The sequence below is a fragment of the Macrobrachium nipponense genome, chromosome 4, assembly GCF_015104395.2.
Source record: "Macrobrachium nipponense isolate FS-2020 chromosome 4, ASM1510439v2, whole genome shotgun sequence".
Taxonomy (NCBI): domain Eukaryota; kingdom Metazoa; phylum Arthropoda; class Malacostraca; order Decapoda; family Palaemonidae; genus Macrobrachium; species Macrobrachium nipponense.
In genome coordinates this window covers 20,245,508-20,270,507 of record NC_061100.1, presented here as the reverse complement: position 1 = coordinate 20,270,507, position 25,000 = coordinate 20,245,508, and the positions used below count along the sequence as shown (strand labels likewise).

The 25,000-nt window shown below is 40.0% G+C and overlaps 1 protein-coding gene across 6 annotated transcripts in view; it reads right to left on the bottom strand.

Annotated features, from left to right (window-relative positions):
* LOC135210751 (phosphatidylinositol 3-kinase regulatory subunit alpha-like) overlaps positions 1-25,000 on the bottom strand; it is a 584,655-nt gene that overhangs the window by 18,321 nt on the left and 541,334 nt on the right. For 3 of the 6 annotated variants that reach the window (XM_064243583.1, XM_064243584.1, XM_064243580.1), the window contains one exon: positions 5,947-6,050. The exons of 2 other annotated variants lie outside the window; for them this stretch is intronic. In XM_064243583.1, coding sequence (XP_064099653.1) covers positions 5,947-6,050 — 104 coding nt within the window. Of the gene's footprint in view, positions 1-5,946; positions 7,390-25,000 lie in introns of those variants that run through there. One more of the 6 variants, XM_064243581.1, reaches the window with a different exon arrangement.

Genomic DNA, 25,000 nt, shown 5'->3' with positions numbered 1-25,000 from the left:
ATATAACAAGCAACACTTATCACCTACATCACTGAACATGGACTACTGTCATCGAAAAATTAACCATTGCACACATTTATAATGAAAAATTTGAAACAATTGTCACGTTTGAGCGCCGACTAAAGGAATTAATTAATAGTTCAGCTTGATTCACTTCGAATTGCTAAGGTCGTGATATTAACAAAGAAAAAAAAAAAGGATAAAAGTTTTCATTATCATTACATTCGATATTTCCTAGTACATGATCTATTTCTTCCTTTCTTTCTGGGAAATGCGGGAACATTAAATCTTTTAAAACACGTAAATCCTTAATATAATAAAATACACTTGGCTATTTTCACCACGAAGACTTGTGGTATCGACGCTAAAAGACGATAGAAAATAATTCTGCACGTATTATTTTAATAAAAAAAAAAAAATCTGAACGCTTCACTTTCTACTCATATCATTAATATTACTGTCACGCAATATGGATCACGGAAGGTCACGTACATAATGGTATTCTAAAAATACAGCTACATATATCAATTAAATGTTCTATTCCCAGAGAGAGAGAGAGAGAGAGAGAGAGAGAGAGAGAGAGAGAGAGAGAGAGAGAGAGAGAGAGAGAGACTTTCAAGTTCTAGCATTTAAAAGACTTTGATTTCTGTGTTAGTAAGTAGATCTTGTATCTTGGTTTGTGTTAGTAAGTAGATCTTGTATCTTGGGAGTGTTTTTTCTCTTAAATATCTGTCTCATTTAATTATTCTACAACCCCCAAAACCCCTTATGTGCAATACTCCCCTACATTTAATCTTATTAAATTTCTCAATTTGTCCGTAGTTTAAAAACCGAGTTAAAGACTTAAGTGTCTAAAAACCACAAGTTTTACCAGCTTGCTATTATCAGTGCTTCAATGGGGACTCCACTGTGGTTTTCATTATATGTTCAAACATTCTGTAAATAGATATTTTTTTCCTTTTCTAACCCTTTCCCTTCTGACTCTATTATAATATTCACACTTCAATTCTTTGCATTTCTCTTCTTTCTTCGGTCAGTGACTGCAATTTTTGTATTTTTTTTTCTACCGTTCTCTTCCCCAAAAAGGAACATTAAAACCGAGACCACAATCATTTCTTATCACATCAATACCCAGCTGTACCCGGATGTGATTCCAACAAAAAACTGTAATCTACGGCGTTACAGCATATCCTATTTGCTATAATCTCGGCATTAGGGTGCCTTACGGAACTAGAGACAAAAATTTTTTTTTTCTTAAAATGTTTTTCTTAAGCAGAATAAACGATTGTTAGTAGTTCCGGTAGTAATGGCGCTTATTACAATAAAATACAAGTCAAGTCTCAAGCCATACAATTCTCTGTCTGGATGTTCTTTTCATCTACCTAAGGACTAGACATGTGTAAGGATGGTTGTATATTAACATGAAATATATTTATACTTTATGCAACTTATATAACACCTAAAATTTACGAGTGTATATTTATTAATTAATTTTATTACTTATCTGTTTTTTTCTAAAAACTACTCTCTTCTTTTAGTATATTACACTGGCGTCTGTTACTTTAGAATGACCAAAGTATTCTTCAAGGAAGCTTGAATTTCAAGTCAATGGCCTCTACGGTCCTGTTCCTTATGAACAGGGTTCATCTTATGAATCTTATGAACACTATTAAATATTAAAATGTTCACACTGCAGGTATTTTACTTACGACTGAGTTGCTCACTATTCAATTTGGACCCCGGCTAAACTGTGAATTTTGGCAAAGTACGTTTGTTATGCAGTTTCACTCCCACAAATCTCCAGCAAACCCCCCCCCCCTCCAATCTCTCATAGGAGTGCGTCTGGGTGGATTCCTGGTGCCCAAAGGTGTCATATCCTACTTCAGTTTTCCTAACTACTTTTCCTTACTTATAATGAGTCCCGTCTTTCTACTAATCTTCCTTACTTATAATGAGTTCCGTCTTTCTACATATATACAATCTATTATTTTTTTTATAGTATGATTGTGCACCTTGCAAAATTCCACCAATTGAAATTCTTTTAAAGGTGTATATATAAAATTCGACATAAAAAATAGAAAAATTAAATTTAAAAAATTCCGAATTACAGAAATTCAGCATCTTTATGTTGAAATGTTAATTTAAGAATATTTACACACTTAGTTTAAATGCTAAGCAAATTCAATAATTTAAATTATCGTAAAAGTATTCTTCTTAAAAACACGAAAATTCTATATTCCATGTGGACACTTATTAAGACATTAGGGATTGACTATCATTTGTACATAGTACATTATTTGACTTTTAAGCTGTCTGAGAGAGAGAGAGAGAGAGAGAGAGAGAGAGAGAGAGAGAGAGAGAGAGAGAGAGAGAGAGAGAGAGAGAGAGAGAGAGAGAGAGAGAGAATCTTAGTGAAGAAAAATTCCACAAGAGTTCAACCACTTCCATACAGATACGTCAACGTTATTTAAACTTTAAATAAATCCACACGCAATTTCATGCTTCGTGGACAGCCTAGTCTTAAATTCTAATATAATATACGTATTATGGTACACACTTTTTTCCACAAATATCTATCCAACACTTTCTAAGCATTCCTCGTTGTACTATCGAGCTAAAAAATTTAGCCTGATCAGTCAATTAAAATGTACAGCCACCAAGATGAGGTAGTACTACTGCCCAAGATGACATAGTACTACCGCAGTGAAACTCAAGTTCCAGGTATCAGGGTTCTAATGCATTGTCCCAAAGCATAGGATAACGGGATAATAATTACTATCTATGTAAAAAAAATCGGATTCCCAAAGCAACAACATAGCAAAAATTACTTAACAATCACGCGATAAATCGATTCAAAACCATAGTGGCTTCCGACGGCTAATCACTATACAATTCGACGGTGTAGATTCATCAGAGAGAGAGAGAGAGAGAGAGAGAGAGAGAGAGAGAGAGAGAGAGAGAGAGAGAGAGAGAGAGAGCTCTTAAGGAAATAATTAGTGCGGATGAATACCTGCCCTTCTGTCATTCATTCATTCATTTCCAACTGTCTTAAGCCGGCCTGTATAAATAGGTAGCTTATCTGGAGAACAAAGTTGTCCCAATACATATAATATGCATATGTATACATTCATTGTGGAAAACAGTCGTCCCAAACCCTTATTATGCATGTGTATACATTCCTTAAAAAAAACTCATTCTAATTATAGATTAATTTTATGGGCATGCATACTACTAAGTAACAATACATTACTGCTATGGAAGGGTATATATTATCAGGACTCCAAGGAAGAATCAATAGTTACGTTAGGCTTAAAAACCAGTTCCAGGCTTTTTAAGATTCCCTTCCCCTCATTATCACTATAATATTGAGCGTCCTTGGTTTTTGTCAATTATATTAAAAACTACATCGCGTTCTACCATTCGTCAAATATTTTGCAAGCATTCATGTTCAAGTCACGCAATCTATGCACATATATAGCAATCGGGTTCAGTAACATGACGCGCAGCATTATTTATATAAGTCAGCTGTGAACAATTAAAAATTACCAAGCGAATGAACGTGACTAAGGTTTCTTTTTTTTTTCTTTTTATGTGACAGCCATGAATTAAGGTAGCCTGCCATAGTAACAGACTTTCTCTGAATCGATATAAAATCAATATGGCAAATATTCTCGTCTTCGTATGCCAAGGGGAGTTTCGATTACTACTCAAAAGGGGTTTCCAATATGAAAGGAAAACGGTTTATTATTATATAAGTATATGTGTATAATACTACAATTATATATATATATATATATATATATATATAGATATATATATATATATATATATATATAAACCGAAGGTCCTTGTGTTGTCAGGGGAAGCCTAGTCTCAACAAGACTGGCTTTGACTGGGACCATCTCTATATATCAGAAGCTATTTGACAATCACCAACGAGGTTTTTAACATCTGTCGTCGTTCTCATAATAATCAGAGGCTTTTACCCTCACCTATCTGGTCCGCAACGGACACAATGATCACAATTTTCGAACAACCAATCAATCCCGATCCCTCTCTCAAATTCGTCAATGCCAACGCGTGACCTCACACAAAAGGCACCTTCATGGATGCAATCAATGCTTTAAAGAGACGAGAGTTTGTGCCGTTTTACACGATGTCCTACACACAATATTTACACACACGAACAGCAAAATGCGACGAAGCACAACTACGGCAACTGTTAGTCACCGATGATGATAATAATAACTACTAATATATATATATATATTATATATATATATATATATTATATATATATATAGTTATATATATATATATAATAGTCGTACGTATAGCAGCAGTATTAGTAGAGAGAGAGAGAGAGAGAGAGAGAGAGAGAGAGAGAGAGAAGAGAGAGAGAGAGAGCTGGCGCTGCTGCTGCTCCACACTCGCGTAGCAACAAGGCTATTCGGAGGGTTCTTTGTTCCCCCTTCCAACTCTGTAACCATCATCATCATCAACACTCGCACGCTTACCCGCCCCTCCCCCCTCCCTCACCAACATTACCAAGACGGTCTTTTCTCTCTCTCTGTCTTTCACTGTTAGAGTCGGACACACATCAAAATCGAAATAGCAAAAATCTTTTGCATTGCCTTTGTCATGTTGCCACTGCAAAATGAGATGGCACTAGAAGCGAGTTAGTAACAGCGGCGCCCAGGAGGCCCTAACCTACATCGGGCTTCAATTGGGAAACAGCCGGTTGGCATGTTGCTGCGCTCAAGGTACATCATATTACATGGATATTGACACATTCGGGAGCCTTTCGAGGGTCAGAAACATTCCTCTTTGCCAACATAGGTCTCTGCATATGTATTACAACATGTGACAAAGCGACGGCATTCATTTATAAACATATTGCTTTCTTTTTAAACTAGTTCCCTCCAGCTTAAAGCTAACAGGAATTAAGATTATCGCGCACCTGGCAAGCCGCCTCTGGCATACTGGTAGTTGCGGACAAGAATGTCACATCGACCAACCTCCCGTGCACGCACTTTTCATTATAAGCAATTTCGAGCCATTTTTTCTCACTATTAAGGCACTTCAGGCCATTTTATTTGGATACGAAACCAAACTAAACAAAAACTGAAGTGTCCTGTACGATAAATATTCACCAAAGTCAAAAGGAACGAGAGAAAACACGAGTTGATTAGAAATAATCTGTGTGAAGGTTGTCTCCAAGTGCGGTTTTGCCCCGACCACCCCTTCCTGCACCCCGGCACCCACAGAACGACGGGCCCCTACCCCACCCATCCCGCGCACCACTCATCGACCTCGACAAAACGAATTTTCAATACCCTGCTATAATTTTTCTTCGTTGCGTTCTAAATATATCTCCATGCACTGAGAAAAAGAATAGCAATGATCCTGCCATCCCTGGAAGCTAAAGGAACTTACGGATGGTGCTGCCCTAACAGGTCTTTATGTAGCACTTCTCTGAACCTATACTACTACAGCTGCTTATTATGTGACGAGACACTACCGAAATGTTCGTAAATTGTAATCAAAATTCGAATCCTCATCCCAGGGGCATTCTCACTCGGGGAATAAGTAGTGACATCTGTAAAACAAAATAATGTCTAAACACTCATGTGTTGTACACTTGACGGCTGGCTAAACGAGAGGATTGTTCTCAAAGGGGTTCGAATAGATTTCTCTAAATGAAAGTAATATCATTTACTTGACCGTAGTCTAGCCCATGGCCTGGCCTGCCCAACAGAACACTAGTTGAGCTCTAAACAATTAAACCTGTATCACCATGTGTGTGCGTATAATTTTATATATATAGACCTTCTCTTTTTCAAAAGTTCAATGATTTTTATAAATGACGGGACAATTCTTCCCAAGAGCTAAATAAATAAATAAGTCTACTGAACAAGTTGTCATGAATGGTGGATGGGTACTTACCACATCACTGGTGACCGTCGTAGGCGGCAGGGCTCGGTGAGGACGTGAGCAAGGATGGGCGGCGGAGAAGGGCGTGCAGACATTGTGGAAACACGCCCAGCACTCTACAAGGGGTAAAAGCGATGACACTGTGTGAGTCGTTAAGTTAGACAAACTGGGACTTAGTTTGGTGCTGCCATTGGCATTATGATTAAGAGATCCTCCCCCGGAGGTAGTCGTCGTGGTGGTATAAGAAGACACCATACACCCACCACATACCCCGCCCCCGCCGCTAACATTAACGTTATTACAATTGCTATTATTACTAGGACTATTACTGTTGCAGCTATTGTTCGCGTTATTGGACGTGGCCCCGTTATTACTCGTATTACTATTACTACTGCTGCTGCTGCCACCACCACAGGGCGCCGCCCGACACAAGCAAGTTAAAAGGTTGCTGCTGCTGTTTCGACACTCGGCGGAGGTGGTGACGTTGAACAGGATTTGGTCGGTGGTGGGCGTGGGTGGGACATTGGAAGGAGTCCGGGCGAGGAAGGGCACGGGCGGCGGGCCGCATTTGAGCATGTAATTTTCCTGGTCTATGTTGAGCACATGTTTGTCCGTATAGCCCTTGTCGGTGGAACCGCCCTTGTTCAGGTTGTTCTCCGGTTCGTGCTGGGCGGCTGCCGCTACTGCTGCTGCTGCTGACGAAGGCATCATCATCATCATGGGCGAGGTGGTGGAGGAGGCGCCCGAAGACCCCGTGGGCGAGGCGGCAATCATCATGGCAGATGACGGGGCCGAGCCGCCCGCATTGACACAAGTGGAGGACGAAGAACTGGTAGTAGTCGTAGGGGCGTGCGGCACGGTAGGGCACGGAATAGGGCGTGCCTTCATCGCCTCGTACAGTAGGCCAGTGTCGAACATACTGCTGCCACTGTTGTTTCCACTCGACATAATAATATAACTCTATCACTCGAAATCGCAAGTGTGAACACTGAGAAGCATCATTTTCATCATCACCTTCGCTTTCTCCAACTGCTTTCTTTTCTTCCTTCCTTTCTTCACCAATACTGCCAAATGACACATCCAGCCGCCTGCATCTGCTTCATTTTCAGAGAAGCATTCCACAAAAACACACAACGTTCCGCGTCAGACGGAGCCTTTTCTACCGTAGCAAATATATCTCTCTCAGCTGATTTCCGAACTCAAAAGGTACTAGTATACTATATATTAACATATAACTTTGTTAACAACTTAATCCTAAGCTATAGGGTGTGGTATATCCAATCCAACGTGGTTTAAAAAGAGCGAAATCAAGGGCTTACTCCATCACATACAAGAGACAGCGCCCTTTACTCTGCCCTTGGGGCAGGCCGACATGTTACCACAGCGGTCGACGGTCGCCAAGCGCGTCCCTTCTGCCAAAGAGTTGCGAACCGACTGTCTGTTGGTGGGGACTGGGGACTCGTTCACCAGTCTCTCTCTCTCTCTCTCTCTCTCTCTCTCTCTCTCTCTCTCTCTCGGGGCTTACATGGTGGAGGTAGTGGCCACCATCGCTCCTCCAACAAGCGGCCCGGAGGAGGGGGAGTAGGAAGAGAGGGACCCAACGGCGCACGCACAAACACACTAACATATACAGACACATACACGCACACAACCCTCTCCCTCCCCTCCTACCGCCTACCCTTTCCCATCTCCTCTCTCTTCCCTTCCCCCCCTACCTTACTCGCCCCTTCTTCCTCTTCCAATTCCCTGTGACAACATCCAAACCTACCGGTCTCCTACAACCCCCCTCCCCCTCCCCTAAAGCGCTGCACGCCCGTCCCAGGACAGCAGGACTTGTTAGGGACGAATCAACGGCGAATAATATACAAAAACTGATATATCCTGATTTCATTAAACACCAAACTGAAAACGATGATAAGATATCGCTGCCATTATCTATTGAAGCCACTGAAGACTTCGATAGTATGATAAGATTTGTATGATACGAGGAGCAGTCTCTCTCCTCTCTCTCTCTCTCTCTCTCTCTCTCTCTCTCTCTACACGTTTGCCATGAACGATATTCACTTTGTTAATCTTATCTTCAATACTGAGGCGATTTTACCTCCTTGAACCCTTCGTCACGTGGATAAATAAACAGGGTTAAATAGAGAGAGAGAGAGAGAGATTCACGCAAATCAGCCTATTCTAACTGGTGTCCAAAAAGGGTGCCACTTTCCCATCGAATGTCCCATGAGGATTCCAAAGGCTTACCTTGCGTGATTTATGTTTTGATATAATCAACATATCACACGCTCTCCGGCCGTCTTTCAATTTACTCAGGATTGCGAGTACTACATCTGATAAATGAAGCAAAGATTTGTGGGTACGTTATACAGTACTTGGGCATGACATTCTTCTTCTGAAGTTACCAGGGGGTAATTACGACCCCTCCCTCCTCCCATCTGTCCCTGACACCTCACCCAACCGACCAAATCTCTGGTGGGGGTAGGACCCTGCTGTCCCATCCGGAAATAAGGACTTACACTGACAAAATCTCTTAAGAGCATCACCGTTGATATTTCGACAAATGGGACAGCAAGCCACTGTAGCGATTTCTTTAAGCTACAATTATCTTGCGAAATTTGCCACTGATTTATCATTTTATCCACATCCCAAGACGAACTCTACCACTTATTATAAAATCCTTGGAGTGTCATCTAAAAACGGCTCTTGTCTGCTCATGTTGTAGCATTTGAGGCCGGGGATATCTATCTATATTCAAGGTGCACTTGACTCTGTTCAATAAACTAAACTATCAGTGGTATAGCCAACATACCTGAGTTCAACAGTTCAGTCACCCACCTACTGCACTGGGCAAAACTTCGTTTTTTTTTTTTTCCACTCGTTTGTTGAATTTGAATTTTGAATTTATAAAATTTTGTGGCCATTTTGTTGCCACGCGCCGGAGACCAAAGGCCATCAGCGCATATATATACAACAAGATATATTACTAAAAAAAAAAGGTATACATAATTAATCCAAATTATTAAAATAAACTTCATATTAAAATACTCAAATATCATAAAACAAATGGATTTCCTTAAGAAATTTAAAAATCTCTTCTACAGGAGCACCCTCTCCTAAAATATCTGACAAAGGTTTGGTTGGTGAAACCAAACCGACGTCTATGATTAAAAATAAAGAGGGACAGTCAACAAATATATGCCTCACTGTAATGCCAACATTACAATTGGAGCATTGAGGACCTGCCTCTCTGCTCCACTAGTTAAAAGATACCGGTGAGTTAAAAAGTATGCCCTATACGCATTTTTGGCGTGTTAAAACTATACTAGATCTTCTATCCATCCCACAGAAGGTGACCAGGGATGAACAGAAGGTCTGATCGATTTCAGCTTTAAATTACTATTCAAGTTGGACCAGTGATTCTGCCACTTAGTCCTACAAAAATGATTTAATAAAAAGTTTAAAATCTTCACAGGGAACCCTCACAGAGTGGGAAAGCCCGAGGAGGAAGCTGCCTGCTTAGCGGCTGTATCAGCCAGCTCGTTACCACGAATTCCCACATGCGAGGGAACCCAACAAAACTTCACATGATGCGTTTTCGAGAATGCAGGAGGACCAGCCAATCCTGCACCTCTTGGACAAGTTGATTAGATGGCGTTCACTTCTTGAGTGCAGCTAGGGAACTCTGGGAATCACAATAAATAATATAAGAGTCCCCAGTGCTACCTGTACTAAAAATAAATTTCAAAACGCTAAAAATAGCATAAATCTCTGCATAAAAATTGAGAATTTAATAGGGAGGCTTTTTGTAATTGTTCGCTCACCGACGATGACAGAACATCCAAACTCCATTTGCTGATTTTGATCCATCTGTATATACAGCAATCGAGTTACTATGCTCAGAAACATGGGCCAAAAAGCTACTTTTAAAGCTGAACACTTGAGCTGATCTTTTTGTTGTCTTAACTTGGCAAATATCTAAAGGAGGCCTACACCAAGGAGGGAATTTAGAAAATGTAGTTTACCATAACCAGTGGAGGAATAAGGCCTACCTCTCTCGCACTTATGTTTAATCTAACTTCAAGGGGCTTAGGCAATGTAGGTTTAGTTGGTGCTCTGTCAACAGGATGTTTTTATATACTTAAAATTTGGATTAGATTGAGAGGCTAGTGCTCTTGACAAATATCGGAGACCTTGTTCCTCCCTCCGAATGAAAAGAGGAAGAAAACCAGAGCTCATAAAGGCTCTCAACAGGAGACGTTTTAAAAAGCACCTGTACAAATACGCAATGCCATATTGTGTACTACATCCAGCTTACCTAACAAGGTCTTACATGCAGAGCCATAAAACCTGAGATCCATAATCAATCTTACTCAAGCATAGTGCCTGATAAATTCTTAATAAAGTAGTACGGTCTGCTCCAAAATTCAGGTTACTAACAACTTTAAGAATATTGCACGCTGTTTAACATTTACTACAATCTCATTATATGTTCAGCAAAAGTCAATTTTTTGTCAAAAATAATTCCTAAATATTTGACTTTATCTTCATAAAGCAAGATAGAACCTTCTAAAAATAAGTTGGAATCTCTTCCCTTCTTCGTGTTCTGCAAAAACGTATAGCTTTAGTTTTTTCTGCAGAAAATTTGAAAACCTTTACTATTAGCCCAGGAAGTAGCAGCATTAATTGCAAACTGAATTTTAGTACAAGCTTCAACTGCAGTAGCTCTACTACAGACGATAACAATATCATCCGCGAATGCTTGACCAGTACTCCAACAGGGAGATGTTCAAGTAAACCATTAATGGCAATATAAAAAAGGTTGGACTAAGCACACTCCCTTGTGGAATGCCTTTCTTCCTGAAGATACTCGATGAGAAGGTAGAGCCAATTCTAACTTTAAGGTACCGGTCAGACAAGGAAGTCTTTGGCAAAATTAAACATATTGCCACCAATACGCCATTCAACCAGCTGCATTAAAATACCAACCCTCCAAGTATACTAATGCTTTTTCCAGATCAAAGAACACGGCCAATTGTTGATTTTGGACTGCAAAAGCATTCTGAATCTCACGTGAGACATAATAAGGGATCCATGTACTTCTATTCTTGCGGAAAGCCAAATTGCCTCTTCGACAACAGGTTCTTTGTTTCTAATAACCATATCAGACGAAAATTCCAAAAACACCATTCCGTTCATAAATCTTGAAGACACAGCTGGTAAGAGCAATAGGCCTATAACTTTTGGGATGACTATGGGTCCTTTCCGGGTTTAAAAAAGGAACTATAACAGAGTTTTTCCACAACTTATATGAAGTCCCTGAGCACCAGAATTCGTTTAAAACATCGACAAAGAATTTTTTTGACTCCAGAGGTAAGTGAGAAATCATTGCATAAATAATATCATCTTCTCCAGGTGATGTTGGAGAGGACAAAGATAAGGCATATTCGAATGTTCAACAATACTAAATGGAAGGTTATATGCCTCAGAATTTGAACAAACAGGCGGATTAACTATAGTCATGTTTCTAATATTGCGAAATTCAGGGGAGTAGTGACTGGGGCTTGAAATGCTTGAAAAGTGCCGAGCAAAGGCCTCTGCCACCTCTCTTGCATCCGGTATAACTACCAAGTTGATTTCAAAATAGGTAAAGGAGCAGGGGAAAACCCAAAATTTCCCTAGTCAATTTACGGATTCTATCCCAACCAGAGAAAGTGGCGAGTTATACTTTAATTCTGATATGTACTTGATGAAGGATTCCCTCCTTGCTTCTTTAAAGACTTGCTTTTGTTTGGCGAGGTTTCTCTTGTATATTATTCTATTAACTAAGACAGGACGCCTTCGATATCGCTTGTAACTGGCTCTTGCAATTTTCCTACTCAAGGCACATTTACTATTCCACCAAGGTACCAGTGGACGACGGGGTTTCCCTGATGTTTTAGGAATTGACATCATCGCCCCTCCATCATTATACTAGCGAGATATTCGTAGGTCAGCTGAGGGGCAAGGAAATTCATTGGCCTTACGATTGACTTTGGTAGATTTTTCATACAGCTGCCAATCTGCCTCCTTTATCTTCCACTTGGGTAAGATGGGGAGGGTGTATTTTGTACATACTTAAGATGGATGGGATAGTGGTCGCTCCCATAGAGATTTTCATCCACTGACCACTTATAGTCTAATCGTAATGATGACGAACATATTGTAAGATCAATTGCTGAACTAGAGTTATGGGCTGACATCAAACCATTGTAGGAGAACCGTCGTTCATTAAAACTACATCATTGCAATCTATTAATCTTTCAATTATAAGACCACGGTGATCACACCTACCTTCCCCCCACAAAGTATGTTTTGCATTAAAATCCCCCATCAGAATGAAAGGTTGAGGTAGTTGGTCTAAAAGTGATTGCAAATCTTCAACCTCTAATTGTCTTGGATTGCCAGCTCTGTCCACCAATCGAGTTTCTAGGCCAGGTTCGAGATAAAGAGAGCACAGAGTGACCCATTATTGATGAAAATCTGTGTTGCACAAGCTTGCAGTATGGAGTCTATTTGATAACTTTTTGTGGTAATGACTTGGCCGCAATAATACATGTACCACCATGAGAACGTTCACCTCCAGGTGGTGGAGATCTGTGAAAAATAAAGTTTTGTCCACAATTAGGAGAAACATTACAAGTTTAGTCTCTTGCAAACAAAGGGCAGCTAAATTATGCTCCTTGAAAAGGACCGGACCTGTTCTACTGTTTGAATGGAAACCTCTTATGTTCCACTGACATAGAGCCATTATTTACTATTAGAGTTTTTTTACTTTTTTTTTTTTTTTTTTGGACTTGGATTGGGCTTGGGATGGTCTGGAAAGACTTGGTCTTGGTCTTTGTTTCAAAGAGGAACTAGGCAGATCCTCAAGAGACCTGCTATTTCCTCTCTTGGGAAACCCTACTATGGTGTGGGGATATAGGTGGAGATGATGATGGAGTACGGGTCTCTTATTTCTAAGAGGCACCATCTCTGCAGCGTGCACCTGAGCCTTATGAGGTGCACTGATCAAGGTGTCATTCTGGGACATACCCAGATCAGGCAGCGAGGCTGCCTGTGAGGCTTCTACATAGAGCCCGAGAGACCTCCAGAAGCCCAGAGGAGGCCAATCGGGAGGGGACAGAGGGGCCTTCTTGGATGAAGGCGAGATGCTGAATGTACTTCGAGCTTGAGAAGGGATAGCTGAAGCTTTGACTTTGAAGTTGGTATTCTAGATAGATCTTTTATATTAGATTTCCACTTTTTACTACTTCTCTATATTGAGGTCTTGGAAACAAAAGTCTTTTGCCTGGCTAATACTTAGATGTTCAGCATGAGCTTTCTCTATGGCTAACACTTCTTTTTTAAATGACTCACATTCCTTATGCCTTGCATTATGATTTCCCTACAATTTATACATAATACTGGGGTAGTACATTCGCCTTCATGCTTTTTTAAGGAGCAGGTAGCACATAGCTGGTTCCTAGTACATACCTTTGCCGAGTGACCATATCCAAACACATGAAACATTGGAGTGGTCTATGCTTTAAAAGGTCTAACACGAAATCTCTCCTTGTCAACATATATATAATCAGGAACTTGATCATTATTAAAAGTGAAAAATAATCATTCTTGATCTTGGAACCTTGAAAATCTTCCACACTTCATCTCAGGCACATTTCCAGCAATTCCTCGTCAGGCAGTTCATATAGGTCTTGACTGAATACTACTCCCATTGGCATAACTAAAACTATAGTGTGGTTTGACCTCTTTTATCATATCAGTATTTTTCAACTTAGAGAATCATGTGACCTTGTCTATAAGACTTAGCATGAACCAAAAAACTATTCTTTCCAAACCTCGTAATATCAGAGTTGGTCATTGTTCCTGCCAATGTTCTCAAATGTGTTTCCTGAAGTGGAAAAGATTGCAAAATTCTGATTTTGTAGAACAATTAGCCACTGGCAGGTAAAGATGTCCTCACCTTACATTTCCCATCTGTAGTTTCCTGACTGACTCTTGCTGGATAAAAGGAATCAACTTTCAATATTCTGGGGCATTTTATAAATTAACATACATTTTAAATTTCCTTAGTTGAGCACTTGAAAGCATTCATGGCATTATATGAGTTGTAAACTCAATCCAAACCCTCCAAAATGCAAAATCTTTAGTTTCACAATACTTTATGACTTTAATTTCACCAACCTTCCAAACATTTCCATAAACGTAAAACAATTGAAGTCTGAGGAGAGATTATCAACATAAAGGATTCTCTCACCACTGCTAGAACTTTCCATAGCCACATTCAAGGTCTTGTCATGGGTCGTCTTTTGTACAACTGAATTTTCTATAGGATTGTCCTTGTCCGTGCCAGAGGTCGAAGAGAGGGTAGTGTCAAGAGGTCGAATTGTCCGGGGGAGTTTATCATAGGGTCGTTATTCATAAATCCTTCAGCAGAAATTGAAAACCTACTGCAAATCAGGCAGAAAACCAGGCCCCCCGCACAAACCCCTCTCTCACCAAAGACACTCAGCAGAGACTGACTCCCATAGTCCACTCCCTACCCTACCCCGAAGGGATAGCTCTACCATAACATGAGTGGCTCAAGTGTAAGCAAACCCGCTTGATAGGACTGAGGGCATAACTAGTATGCAATCATCCCCATTCATGTTACATATAGAGGGCACACCGGAAAGAATGCCGAGAGTCCTACCGTAGAGACTATACCTCCCCGGATTCCGCAGGCTAGTCCCCCATAGGTAGTTCCGCCCTGATGGATATTGCTATGAAATCATATCAACATCCTCAGGGTCCAAACATACTCGAGAGGCGGACCAAACCTCTACAGTCTCTGCCATTTGGATCAAGAAAGAGCCAATGCGAAAAGAGCCCAGCCCCTGCCCAACCTGTAAGAAGGTTTTAGTGAAGAGGGGGGACAGCTAGGTTGAGCAACTGAGTAAAGATAGTAAAGAGTGGAAACAAATTTAAGTAAGAGGAAATTGAGACTTTTGGATTCGAACTGGGAGATATTTCTCCCAGTTCGAAAGCCCTCTTGCCCGCTATGCATTTTCAGCAGTCAGCTGAAAATGCATAACTTCGTCAAGGCAGTCTCAAATCAAGAGGGCACTCGTTTGTTGGATATGAAATTTAAATATACCACCGAACAGAAGTCTCTAGATCATGACTTACAATCCATTATGGAAATGGTTCACTAAAAAAATATCTATCAAAAGTACATTTCCTTGCAGAACCTGGAAGATTCTCTCTGTCACAACTTAAGATTCTGTGTGACGACTATAAGCTTCTCCGACACCTCTGGATTATATTCTATGCAGTGGTTACCTCCCAATCAGTATTCCGGGGCATTACCTTAAGAGCTTCAGAATTTCAATACACCAATGAACACCTAAATTCTGTGGAGAAATTACAATGCTCAAAAGCCTAACCACTCAATCGGGAAGAAATTCAGCTGATTAGAAGGTGTTCTCCTAATGTTCACCTCTTTCTGTATTTTCTGTTGTCTTCGGTAATTTCCTTTCAAGTGAACACCACACTCTTTGGAAGCTTGAATTTCAAGTCTTTGGCACCTGAGAAGTGTTCCAAATGAATTGGGTTCTTTTGAATAATAATAATAATAATAATAATAATAATAATAATAATAATAATAATAATAATAATAATAGTAGTAGTAGTAGTAGTAGTAGTAGTAGTAGTATTAGTAGTGGTAGTAGTAATAATAGTAGATGAAGTGACAAAAATCTCCCAAAAATCTGGAAATTTGTATCCGAAAGCCTTGGCACTCAGAGCAAATAAACAGGATATCAAGATTAAGCTGGAATCGATTCCATTTTAGCCACAGTAAATTTGTAAGGAAAGGATGAAGAAGAATATATATAAGAATCAATATCACGCCAGTTGAAAATGCAATGCTGTTGTGATACCCGAATTGATTTTCTGAGAAAGTTGATAACTTCGAGTCCTCTAAAAGAACTTTAGGCAACTTCATAATTTCTGGAAACATTCGACAAGAACCTCTAGAAAAATCTTATTTAAGTCGCCATACAATTTTTTTTCAATATACGATAAATGTAAACAAGCCCATTTGACTAAACCTTAGCTCAAGTTTAGTTCATGAATCCTTTCGAGAGTAAAACTACTGGAAACTTATTCTTTGCAATAATCGTGCAGCTGACTTCAATAACCAAAATAAGTAGCATAACACAAAAGTACAAGTAATTACAGCCACATGCCATCAACTATAATTATAAGATAACACCTGATCCCCATGAACACTCAACACCCACACTTTGCCTAGTTGCCCAATAATAATTTAAAATCTAAAAAAATATGCCACTCGTGCAATGCATTTTCCAAATTCATTTCTTTAAAAGGACTTCCATTTCAGAGTCTCTGTTCTTCAAAAAGACTTCAATATCAAAGGCTCTGGGTTTTTAAGGAATTCAATTCCAAAACCTGTTTTAAAGTTGATCAATTTCAAAGGCGCTTTTTATTTCAAGAATTCAATCTCAAAGTCTCGGCTTTTAAAGGAATTCAATTTCAAAGGCTCTGTTTATAAAGGAATTCAATTTCTAAAGCTTTGTTTGGTTTTAGGAAGTCAATTCCAAAGCCTGTTTTAAAGTTAATCAATTTCAAAGGCACTATTTATTTTAGGAATTCAATTCCAAAGGCTCTGCTGTTAAAGGAATTCAATTCCAAAGGCGCTAATTATTTGAGGAATTCGATTCCAGGGGATCTGCTATTAAAGGAATTAAATTCCAAAGGCTCTGTTTCTAACGGAAATCAATTTCCAACGCTCTGGTTTTTAAAGGAATTAAATTCCTTAGATTATGTTTACTTTAAAGTAATTCAAATCTAGAAGATTTGTTTATTAAAAGTAACTCCATTCCAGACGCTCTGTTTTTTTAAAGGGAGATCAAATCCAAAGGATCTAGTTTCAAAATTCAGTTTCAAAGGCCCCGTTTTGTTTTAATAAACTTCCATTTCAAGGTTTATCTTTCCTGAAACCTATTCAAATGCAATAGCATTTGTTCCTGAAAGGAAATTCAAATCAAATCCAGGAGGGTGAGGAGTTCACTAACAGAAATTCAGTTCCAAGAGTTTGGTCTCCTATATGGAAATGAATCTTCACAGGCTACGTATGCACCTTACTGGGAGCCAACTCCTTTTTGGTTATCTTCCTCTGAACTTCTAATTGAAGGGATTTCTTTAAAGACCAAAACACTATGAACACTTTCTCTCTCTCTCTCTCTCTCTCTCTCTCTCCTCTCTCTCCTCTCTCTCTCTCTCTCTCTCTCTCTGGATGGAAACAAGAGCTGAAGAGATACAACACACCTCATTGTGGGAACTTCTTCAAGATATGCGACACGTGGAATACTCTGCCACCAGAAGGTGTAAACAGCAACAGTGTGGAAGAGTTTAAAAGAAAGCTAGATAAGATCATTAGGACACTGTGAATGAACAGTAAAACCTGCTCCTATGGATAAGGGAGCACACGATGTCTCCCCGGATGGACTAATTTGTCTTTGAGACATCCTAATCCTTGCACCTCCTCCTCGTACTCTCTCTCTCTCTCTCTCTCCCCAAAATTTCAATAAGTTACGCGCCGTAATTATGATTATGAAATAGGAAAACGTGATTTGGCAAAATAAGAAATTAGACAAAGGATGACTCTCCTTGATATATATTTGATATATATATATATATATATATATATATATATATATATATATATATATATATATATATATATAGATATATATATAATAAAAAAAAAAAAAAAAATAATAGGAGATAGAGAGAGAGAGAGAGAGAGAGAGAGAGAGAGAGAGAGAGAGAGAGAGAGAGAGAGAGAGATATGCACATTTCGTGTTTGCAAGAAGAATTTAAAAAATTATTTATGAGGAGATCGCTTAAATTTTCCCGCCTTGTTTTGGAACACTTTCTCACGAACGGAAATGACCGCGGACGGAAATCTGTTTAACACCGAACAGAAGGCAACCCAATGCTGTTCTTTGCATGTGCGTGTGTGTGCTTTTGCATGGTTATGCAAAGCACCCAGAACCGTATTAGTTTTAATTACAATTAATGCAACAGAAAAAATTCTCAAATATTCAGAGCATTTTCGAGTATCCGCAAAATTAAAATACTGTACTTGATCATTAAAATTGCATAAGTAAAACACTAAAACATAAATATATTAGGACGTGCAACCCACATTGTTACGTATTCTTTCTCTCTCTCTCTTTCTCTCTTACGTCGATACCCTAACTGGTGGGTCCCCCACCAAAAAAATGGGGTAGAACGTATAGTAAGAGGATAAGACTTACTGTCCCCCTCCCCACCTCCTCAGCCAGGTTAGGGTTCAGCCTGCAAGGTTAGACTAAGTCTAGTCAGGTTATATTCACTCTGACATAATAGTTAATATTATCACTCATTCAGCTTTACGAAGTGGAAACGCGAGTCTTACATATGTCTATGAAAAAAACGATTGGCTATCAACTGCCCCCTTTTACATTACGAGTGGAATTATGCAATGACCTACGATGACGTAACGTGTACATTATCAAAGATTTAATAGCAACCAATCTCGTCGTTTTGTATTTACTGCCCGCTTCTGTAACTTCTCTCAAATGAAATCTATATATTCTTTGGAAGATTGAATTTCAAGTCAATAGTCCCTGTGTGCTTGTTCCATACCACTAGGTTTCATCTATGAATAATAATAATAATAATAATAATAATAATAATAATAATAATAATAATAATAATAATAATAATGATAATAAAGGGGATATAGTCCGCTACAGTACATTTAAATATGCAACAATCTGCCTTATCTATCAGAAACTTAAGAACTCACTCCTATGTAATAACATGGAGAGAGAGAGAGAGAGAGAAGGATTGTGTACAGCCACAGTCAAAATCTCCGATAAGACTTCCAAAACAACCAGAAGAAAAGTCTCTCTCTCTCTCTCTCTCTCTCTCTCTCTCTCTCTCTCTCTCTCTCTCTCTCTCTCTCTCTCTCTCTTTGAGGGTGACCTCAGAGAAAAGCAAGGCAAAACCAAATGCTACATTGATGTCTCTCATCGGCTGCAATGAGACTGAACCCGACAGAAGACAACACGCCCTCCCCAAAAAATCAGCAGTTTTACATACCTCCAAAACGCACTCACTAACATCATGCTGAACAAATTCCCCCTCCCCCCTCTCCCCTCCCCTAAACAATAAAAAGCATTCAGTGCATCACACCCGCCTGTCTTGTAAGCACTCGAAAATCCTGGATATGACGTTGACTCTCTTACCCTTGATCAAGTTTACTCTTAATTTTCTCTTCATGCAAGCACTTTCCAAACTCTTTCAAATTCTGTCATCAGCTTTCTCTAAGTCCCTGCAACTCAAATACACCTTTGATACCTTCATTTTCAAACTGCATACATTGCCGTTTCAATAACAAACACTTGATCCAAACATCCTTTTCCTCGAGTCCTCAAACTGTTCTTCTCCCTATCAAACCTTCTGTCATCTGTTTGACTTTTTCAAGATAGTACCAAACACCTTCTCTGGTATACTCAGCAAAGTTATTCGCATACAACAATTCGAATATATAATACTTACTGTAGCCTATATGACCTTTACCCATATAAGAGGGTACACTTATTCCTCTTCCCTGCAATAGTTTGGAACCTTTCCATCATCAGACATACTTAACACAACCTGGCCAGCCCCTTAATCAATTGCTCAGAGAAAACAAAATGTAGCAACAAATATTTATTTTCCCGTATTTGCTTTGAGGGAGCGTTTCAAAGATAATCCAGAAAACTACGATACGAAGAGAGGAAAATAAAACTATTCCACCCACCAATGGCATAGAAAATGAAGGAATTTGTTCTCAGACGTTCATTCTATACACGAAAGGGTCGCGAGGAACAGCGGTTGAGAAGTTTGACTCAAATCAAACTGAAAGGGGCACAATTTAGGATTCCATTTCCTCTGATTAGATGAGGTGCAAAAATGTACTTGTAATAAATATCACATGGCAGTTCCGAAATTATACTTTTTCTACAAAAAATTTTTATTTTATCAAGGCCATGTTGCTACGTTTCTTTACAAAGACAAATATTCTTGATGAATGCATGCATGGGTGAGTGTATATATATATATATATGAATATATATATATATATATATATATATAAGATATATTGTGCAGTCATGGACAGAACAACAGGACCTCATTAAAACGATGGTATCTAACACAGATTTTATTCCCAAAAGAGAGTAAAATCTACGTTCGATAGGAACCTTTAAATAATGTTCCTCTCTCTCTCTCTCTCTCTCTCTCTCTCTCTCTCTCTCTCTCTCTCTCTCTCTCTCTCATCTCTCTTTAAAATATATATATATATATTATGATATAATATATATATAATTATAATATTATATATATATATATATATAGCTTTGAAAAAGTTTTTTGAAAATATCAAGCTTGAATTCGCTGGCTCAATTCCAGAGTGCATGTAACCTAGAGTACAAAATCAGACAAAACTGACATTTTCCAGAGAGAGAGAGAGAGAGAGAGAGAGAGAGAGAGAGAGAGAGAGAGAGAGAGAGAGAGAGAGAGTACAGCCTTATTCACAATATCAATAAAAGTATGAAGCAAAACTTTGAGGGGCCCCTATCTATCGAGAATAATCAAAAAGAAAGGTCCTATCAATATACTGTGGTGTGTGTTGGTGTTGTGGTGTGGTGTGTGTGTGTGTGGTGTGGTGAGTGCATATGGTCTGTGTGGTTTTTGTGGTAACTATTGTTGCATTTTTGATGTTTGTAATACAAAATTTTTAGCCAAAATCCCAAACAAAAAAACTGGACCCATCGTAAAGAAAAAAAAAATTCAACCGTTAAGGGACACTCGAACCAATGACCAGTCTCTCTCTCTCTCTCTCTCTCTCTCTCTCTCTCTCTCTCTCTCTCTCTGAAAATCTTTCCACAGGTAAAAGTAAAAGTACTTCCCACAAAAAAACTATTAATTCCTTTCTTAACAAACGCATATGCGAACAATTAGCTGAAAAAAGATACGCCTTTTTACAAATGTGAATGGGATTTTTATACTTCTCTCTCTCTCTCTCTCTCTCTCTCTCTCTCTCTCTCTCTCTCTCTCTCTCTTCGAAAGCTGGAACCTCTAGCAGGGCAGAAGGCAGCATTGGAGGAGGAGGAGGAAGCTGGAACTAGCAAAATAAATACAAGGGTACAAACTGGGGACAGCCTTGCACCCGCTGCTTGCAAGCAAGCAAGCAAACAACGAGCCAGAAGCTTCGACCGTGAGTGCTTTAAAACGCACATGGAAGCCCGTCCGAATTGGGAGTAATCAACCCAAGATCCCCTCGAAGGGAAGTTCGTGTCAAGCCAAGTCCTTTCTTAAATAGTACGTTATTGGTATGACAAATGATTTTGCCAGTATTTTACCAGAGTAAAGAAGTAAAATGTTCCAAGTCGGGTATGTCAGACGAATTCCGTAACACAGATCGGTCCGAACAAGAGTCATAGGCACTTTCTTGATTCAACATTTTTAGATTTTGCGATATGACTACGTGTTTCAACACTGACCTATTAATAACTCAGTTACAGTTCTCTTAAAGCAGGTAGTCGACAAGCTTTGTTCAATAATGTAACAAAATAACTTTTACGAGTTCAAAAAATATTCCAAAGGAGTGAAGCCTGCAGTCAGCACACTATAACTCTATAACAACAAATATTAACCTTCAGTTGATGATTGGGTTGGATTCGATAGCGGGTGAAATTCTCGCTTCTGTTCTGAGCGAGGGAGAAATATTTCTCCCTCGCTCAGAACAGAAGCGAGAATTTCACCCGCTATCGAATCCAACCCAATCATCAACTCATCAATTCCATAGCAGACTGATTTCCACTTATCAAGTCTAGAATTTCAGTCATACTCAGCAATGCGAGAGTGTTTTAGGAGAGTTGCATGATGCCATTACAGAAAGGAATAAGCCAATAGTCCTCGATCATTTGTCCTGAATTCCCCCTAACGCACGAGAACGATATAGGTATAAAAATATCACGAGAACGCTATACGTATAAAAGTATGACGGTGAATTTTCATCTATTACCAAGAATGCTGTACCCAGTTCAAAACCAACATTCAGAAATTAATACATACAGTTAAATATAAAGGCACAGAAGACAAATACAGTGAAAAATATTAATAAAAAAACACTGTAAACTTACAGTCCAAAGACTTTCGTGTGTACGTATTCTACGATGGTAGTTTCTACAAACACACACACACACACAGAGGCCCCAACTCACGCAAACCCCCGATCGACTTCATTTGCAAATCGCCGAATAGGCTGCCCACATCTTCCACTACCTCTCCTGTCAATTTATACTTCACTACCTCCCCCCCTCCCTACCTCCTACAATACCTCTCTCTCTCTCTCTCTTCTCTCTCTCTCTCTCTCTCTCTCACATCATCAAACCTCAACAACCATCTTTACCTCTCTCAATTTTATCAAATTCATTTAAGAGGTCACCTGGCATTCATGTTCCTGGTACTTCCACTGAAGTTTGGACATTTAAAAAGCGTGTAGCTATTCCGTCAAGCAGAATACTATTGTAATGACCGCCTACCGCAGCGGCACATACTATATACGTTTGTTAAGATACCTTGAAGCCTTGTAGTTACGATACACAATAGGCAAACACAGAGAAGATAATAATTGATCTGATAGATGTCCCTATGAGGCGATGAGTAGGTATGACCTTAGAGAGCACCTGGGCCGTTTATCTATAGTCCCTACTTCAAAATGACGTGACTTGGTGTATTTCTAACTGCACGTTCTACATTCTCTGCTACTAATATCATAATAGCCAGTGTGGAGTGACTTGCACATGTCATTTTCCAATTGTGCCTTGTGAACTCCACCAGGTAGTTGGCCTGCGATCGGCTTCAACTAGATGTGTCCAACTGTATCCAGTTCAGCTCTGTCTGTCCTCCTCCCCCTCCTCCCTCCTCACCTCCTCCTCCTGCCTCCTACCTCCTCCTTTCCTCCACCTCCTTCTTCTTCTTCCTTTCTTCTTCTTCTTCTTCCCTCTGTATACGCACGTATACAGAGGGAGAGGGAAAGAGAGAGAAATAAGTCACCAGCACCACAATACTGGGAAGAGGACAATATAAACAAGATTTGTCGACCTTAAAAACTTCGGAGGCATGCACGTCCGCGGACCCTGTTGCCCTATGAGACTGAGACGCTCCCCTTGCCAAAATATTGCCCAGGAGAAGGAGGGGAGGGGGAGGGGGGAGGGGGAGGAGGAGGAGGAGGAGGAGGAGGAGGAGGAGGAGGACACTCAGTTGGACCGGAAGATGTGACCCTCTGCCCTTTCTGTGGGGAAAATGCTTTGTCCTTTGCCGAAATACGAGAGAGAGAGAGAGAGAGGCGAAGGCAGCTCTTCTTCTGGTTGGACCTCGTGGGGTGCCAGGTATTTAGGAAGCTAGCTGCCTCTGGGGACAGTGACCTGGGGCTTACAAAGGGGGGGAAAAAGAAGGACCAGGCAGGACAGAAAATATAAACGCCAGCTCACCAGAGTCAATGACCTTGTCCCCGACCGTAAGTACACCTGTACTTAGCGGACCTTCAGGTAACACAGTCATTAGTGTGTCCTCAGAGACCGTAGCCAAATATTTACATTCCAAGGTTATGGAGAATTTTGGATCTGGGGTCACGATGTATTGCGCTGACCCTAATATTATCTGGCGTTGTTATTCTGATTATGACAAGTCTCAGTCTGCGTTCATTCCAACAGTTTCATTAAATGGGCGAATGAATGCGCAGTAACGGAGACAATGACAAATGAAACTAACACAAACACAAAGTTCACGATCTCGACAGAGGAAAAATGGCTACAGAGTTTACCACAAAGTCAGGCGCTCCCAGATAACCCGATGGCGACTCCGTGCCAAGGTGAAGAGTGACGGGACAAACAAATCAAAGACTTCGGTTCTTTAAAAGACGCTTATAGCACAAGAGAAAAAACAAACTGGGAAATAAAATCTCCCCCTGAAAGGAACCACTCAGATGGCCTCTTGAGCTGCTACTGCTACTGCTGCTGCTACTGTTCTTCCCAGAGAGCTTTTTACGTCTCGACGAAAATGAAATCGAGGAGGCAAGGCACGGTGGGTCCTCCTGCTGCCAAACGAAACAGCAACCTGAAGCGTCACAACTTCTACACCATTACGCAACACCATACACCTCCTACACAGGGGAAACTGGCACGCTCCGGAATTCACTTCTCCCTCTCTGTTCTTCCTGATCGTTTTCAACATACCTTCCAAATGCTGACCACGGCTAACTATAACACCCTTGTACGTCCATTCTTTTTTCTTGTTGCCTTCAGGGCTAGGCTACGCCCCTATAAATGGGTACTAGACTTAGTGTTCTGCTGGGACGCCCCTATAAACTTTCTGAGAAGCCGGAAGGGTGTACAAAACAAACCGGCCCCCCTCCTCCCCCCTCCCCTTTTTTTTTTAAGAGGGGAAGGTTGTCTTCAGCTCTGAAAGAAAGTTCATTTCCACTCACCAACTGATCCCGGTCTACAAATAAATATGAATAAAAAATATTAGTACATTCTCCTTTAACTTATATTCACTTCGGAAATAATGAAACGTCATTAGCAGGCGTCAACACTTGCTCTCACCTTTCCCAATGGATGGAAACCAACGCACAATCCCTCACATCGGGATCGAACCCAGGAATCTCAAGCACCTTGTGCTTTCGCAATCAACATTATTTATAAAAAAAGGATACTCCCGTCCTACTCGCATGAAGAAAACAAGGACCGATTGAATCGGCGACTGATACCTGGAGAGGTTGAATTCACAATCGGCAAAATGTGAAGGATTGAGTTTTTGTACCCAGAGGAGGAGGAGGTCCTGGTTCCAATATCCACACAAAAGAAATTAATTCTTCTGGAACAAAGATTCTGACAGAGAGAGAGAGAGAGAGAGA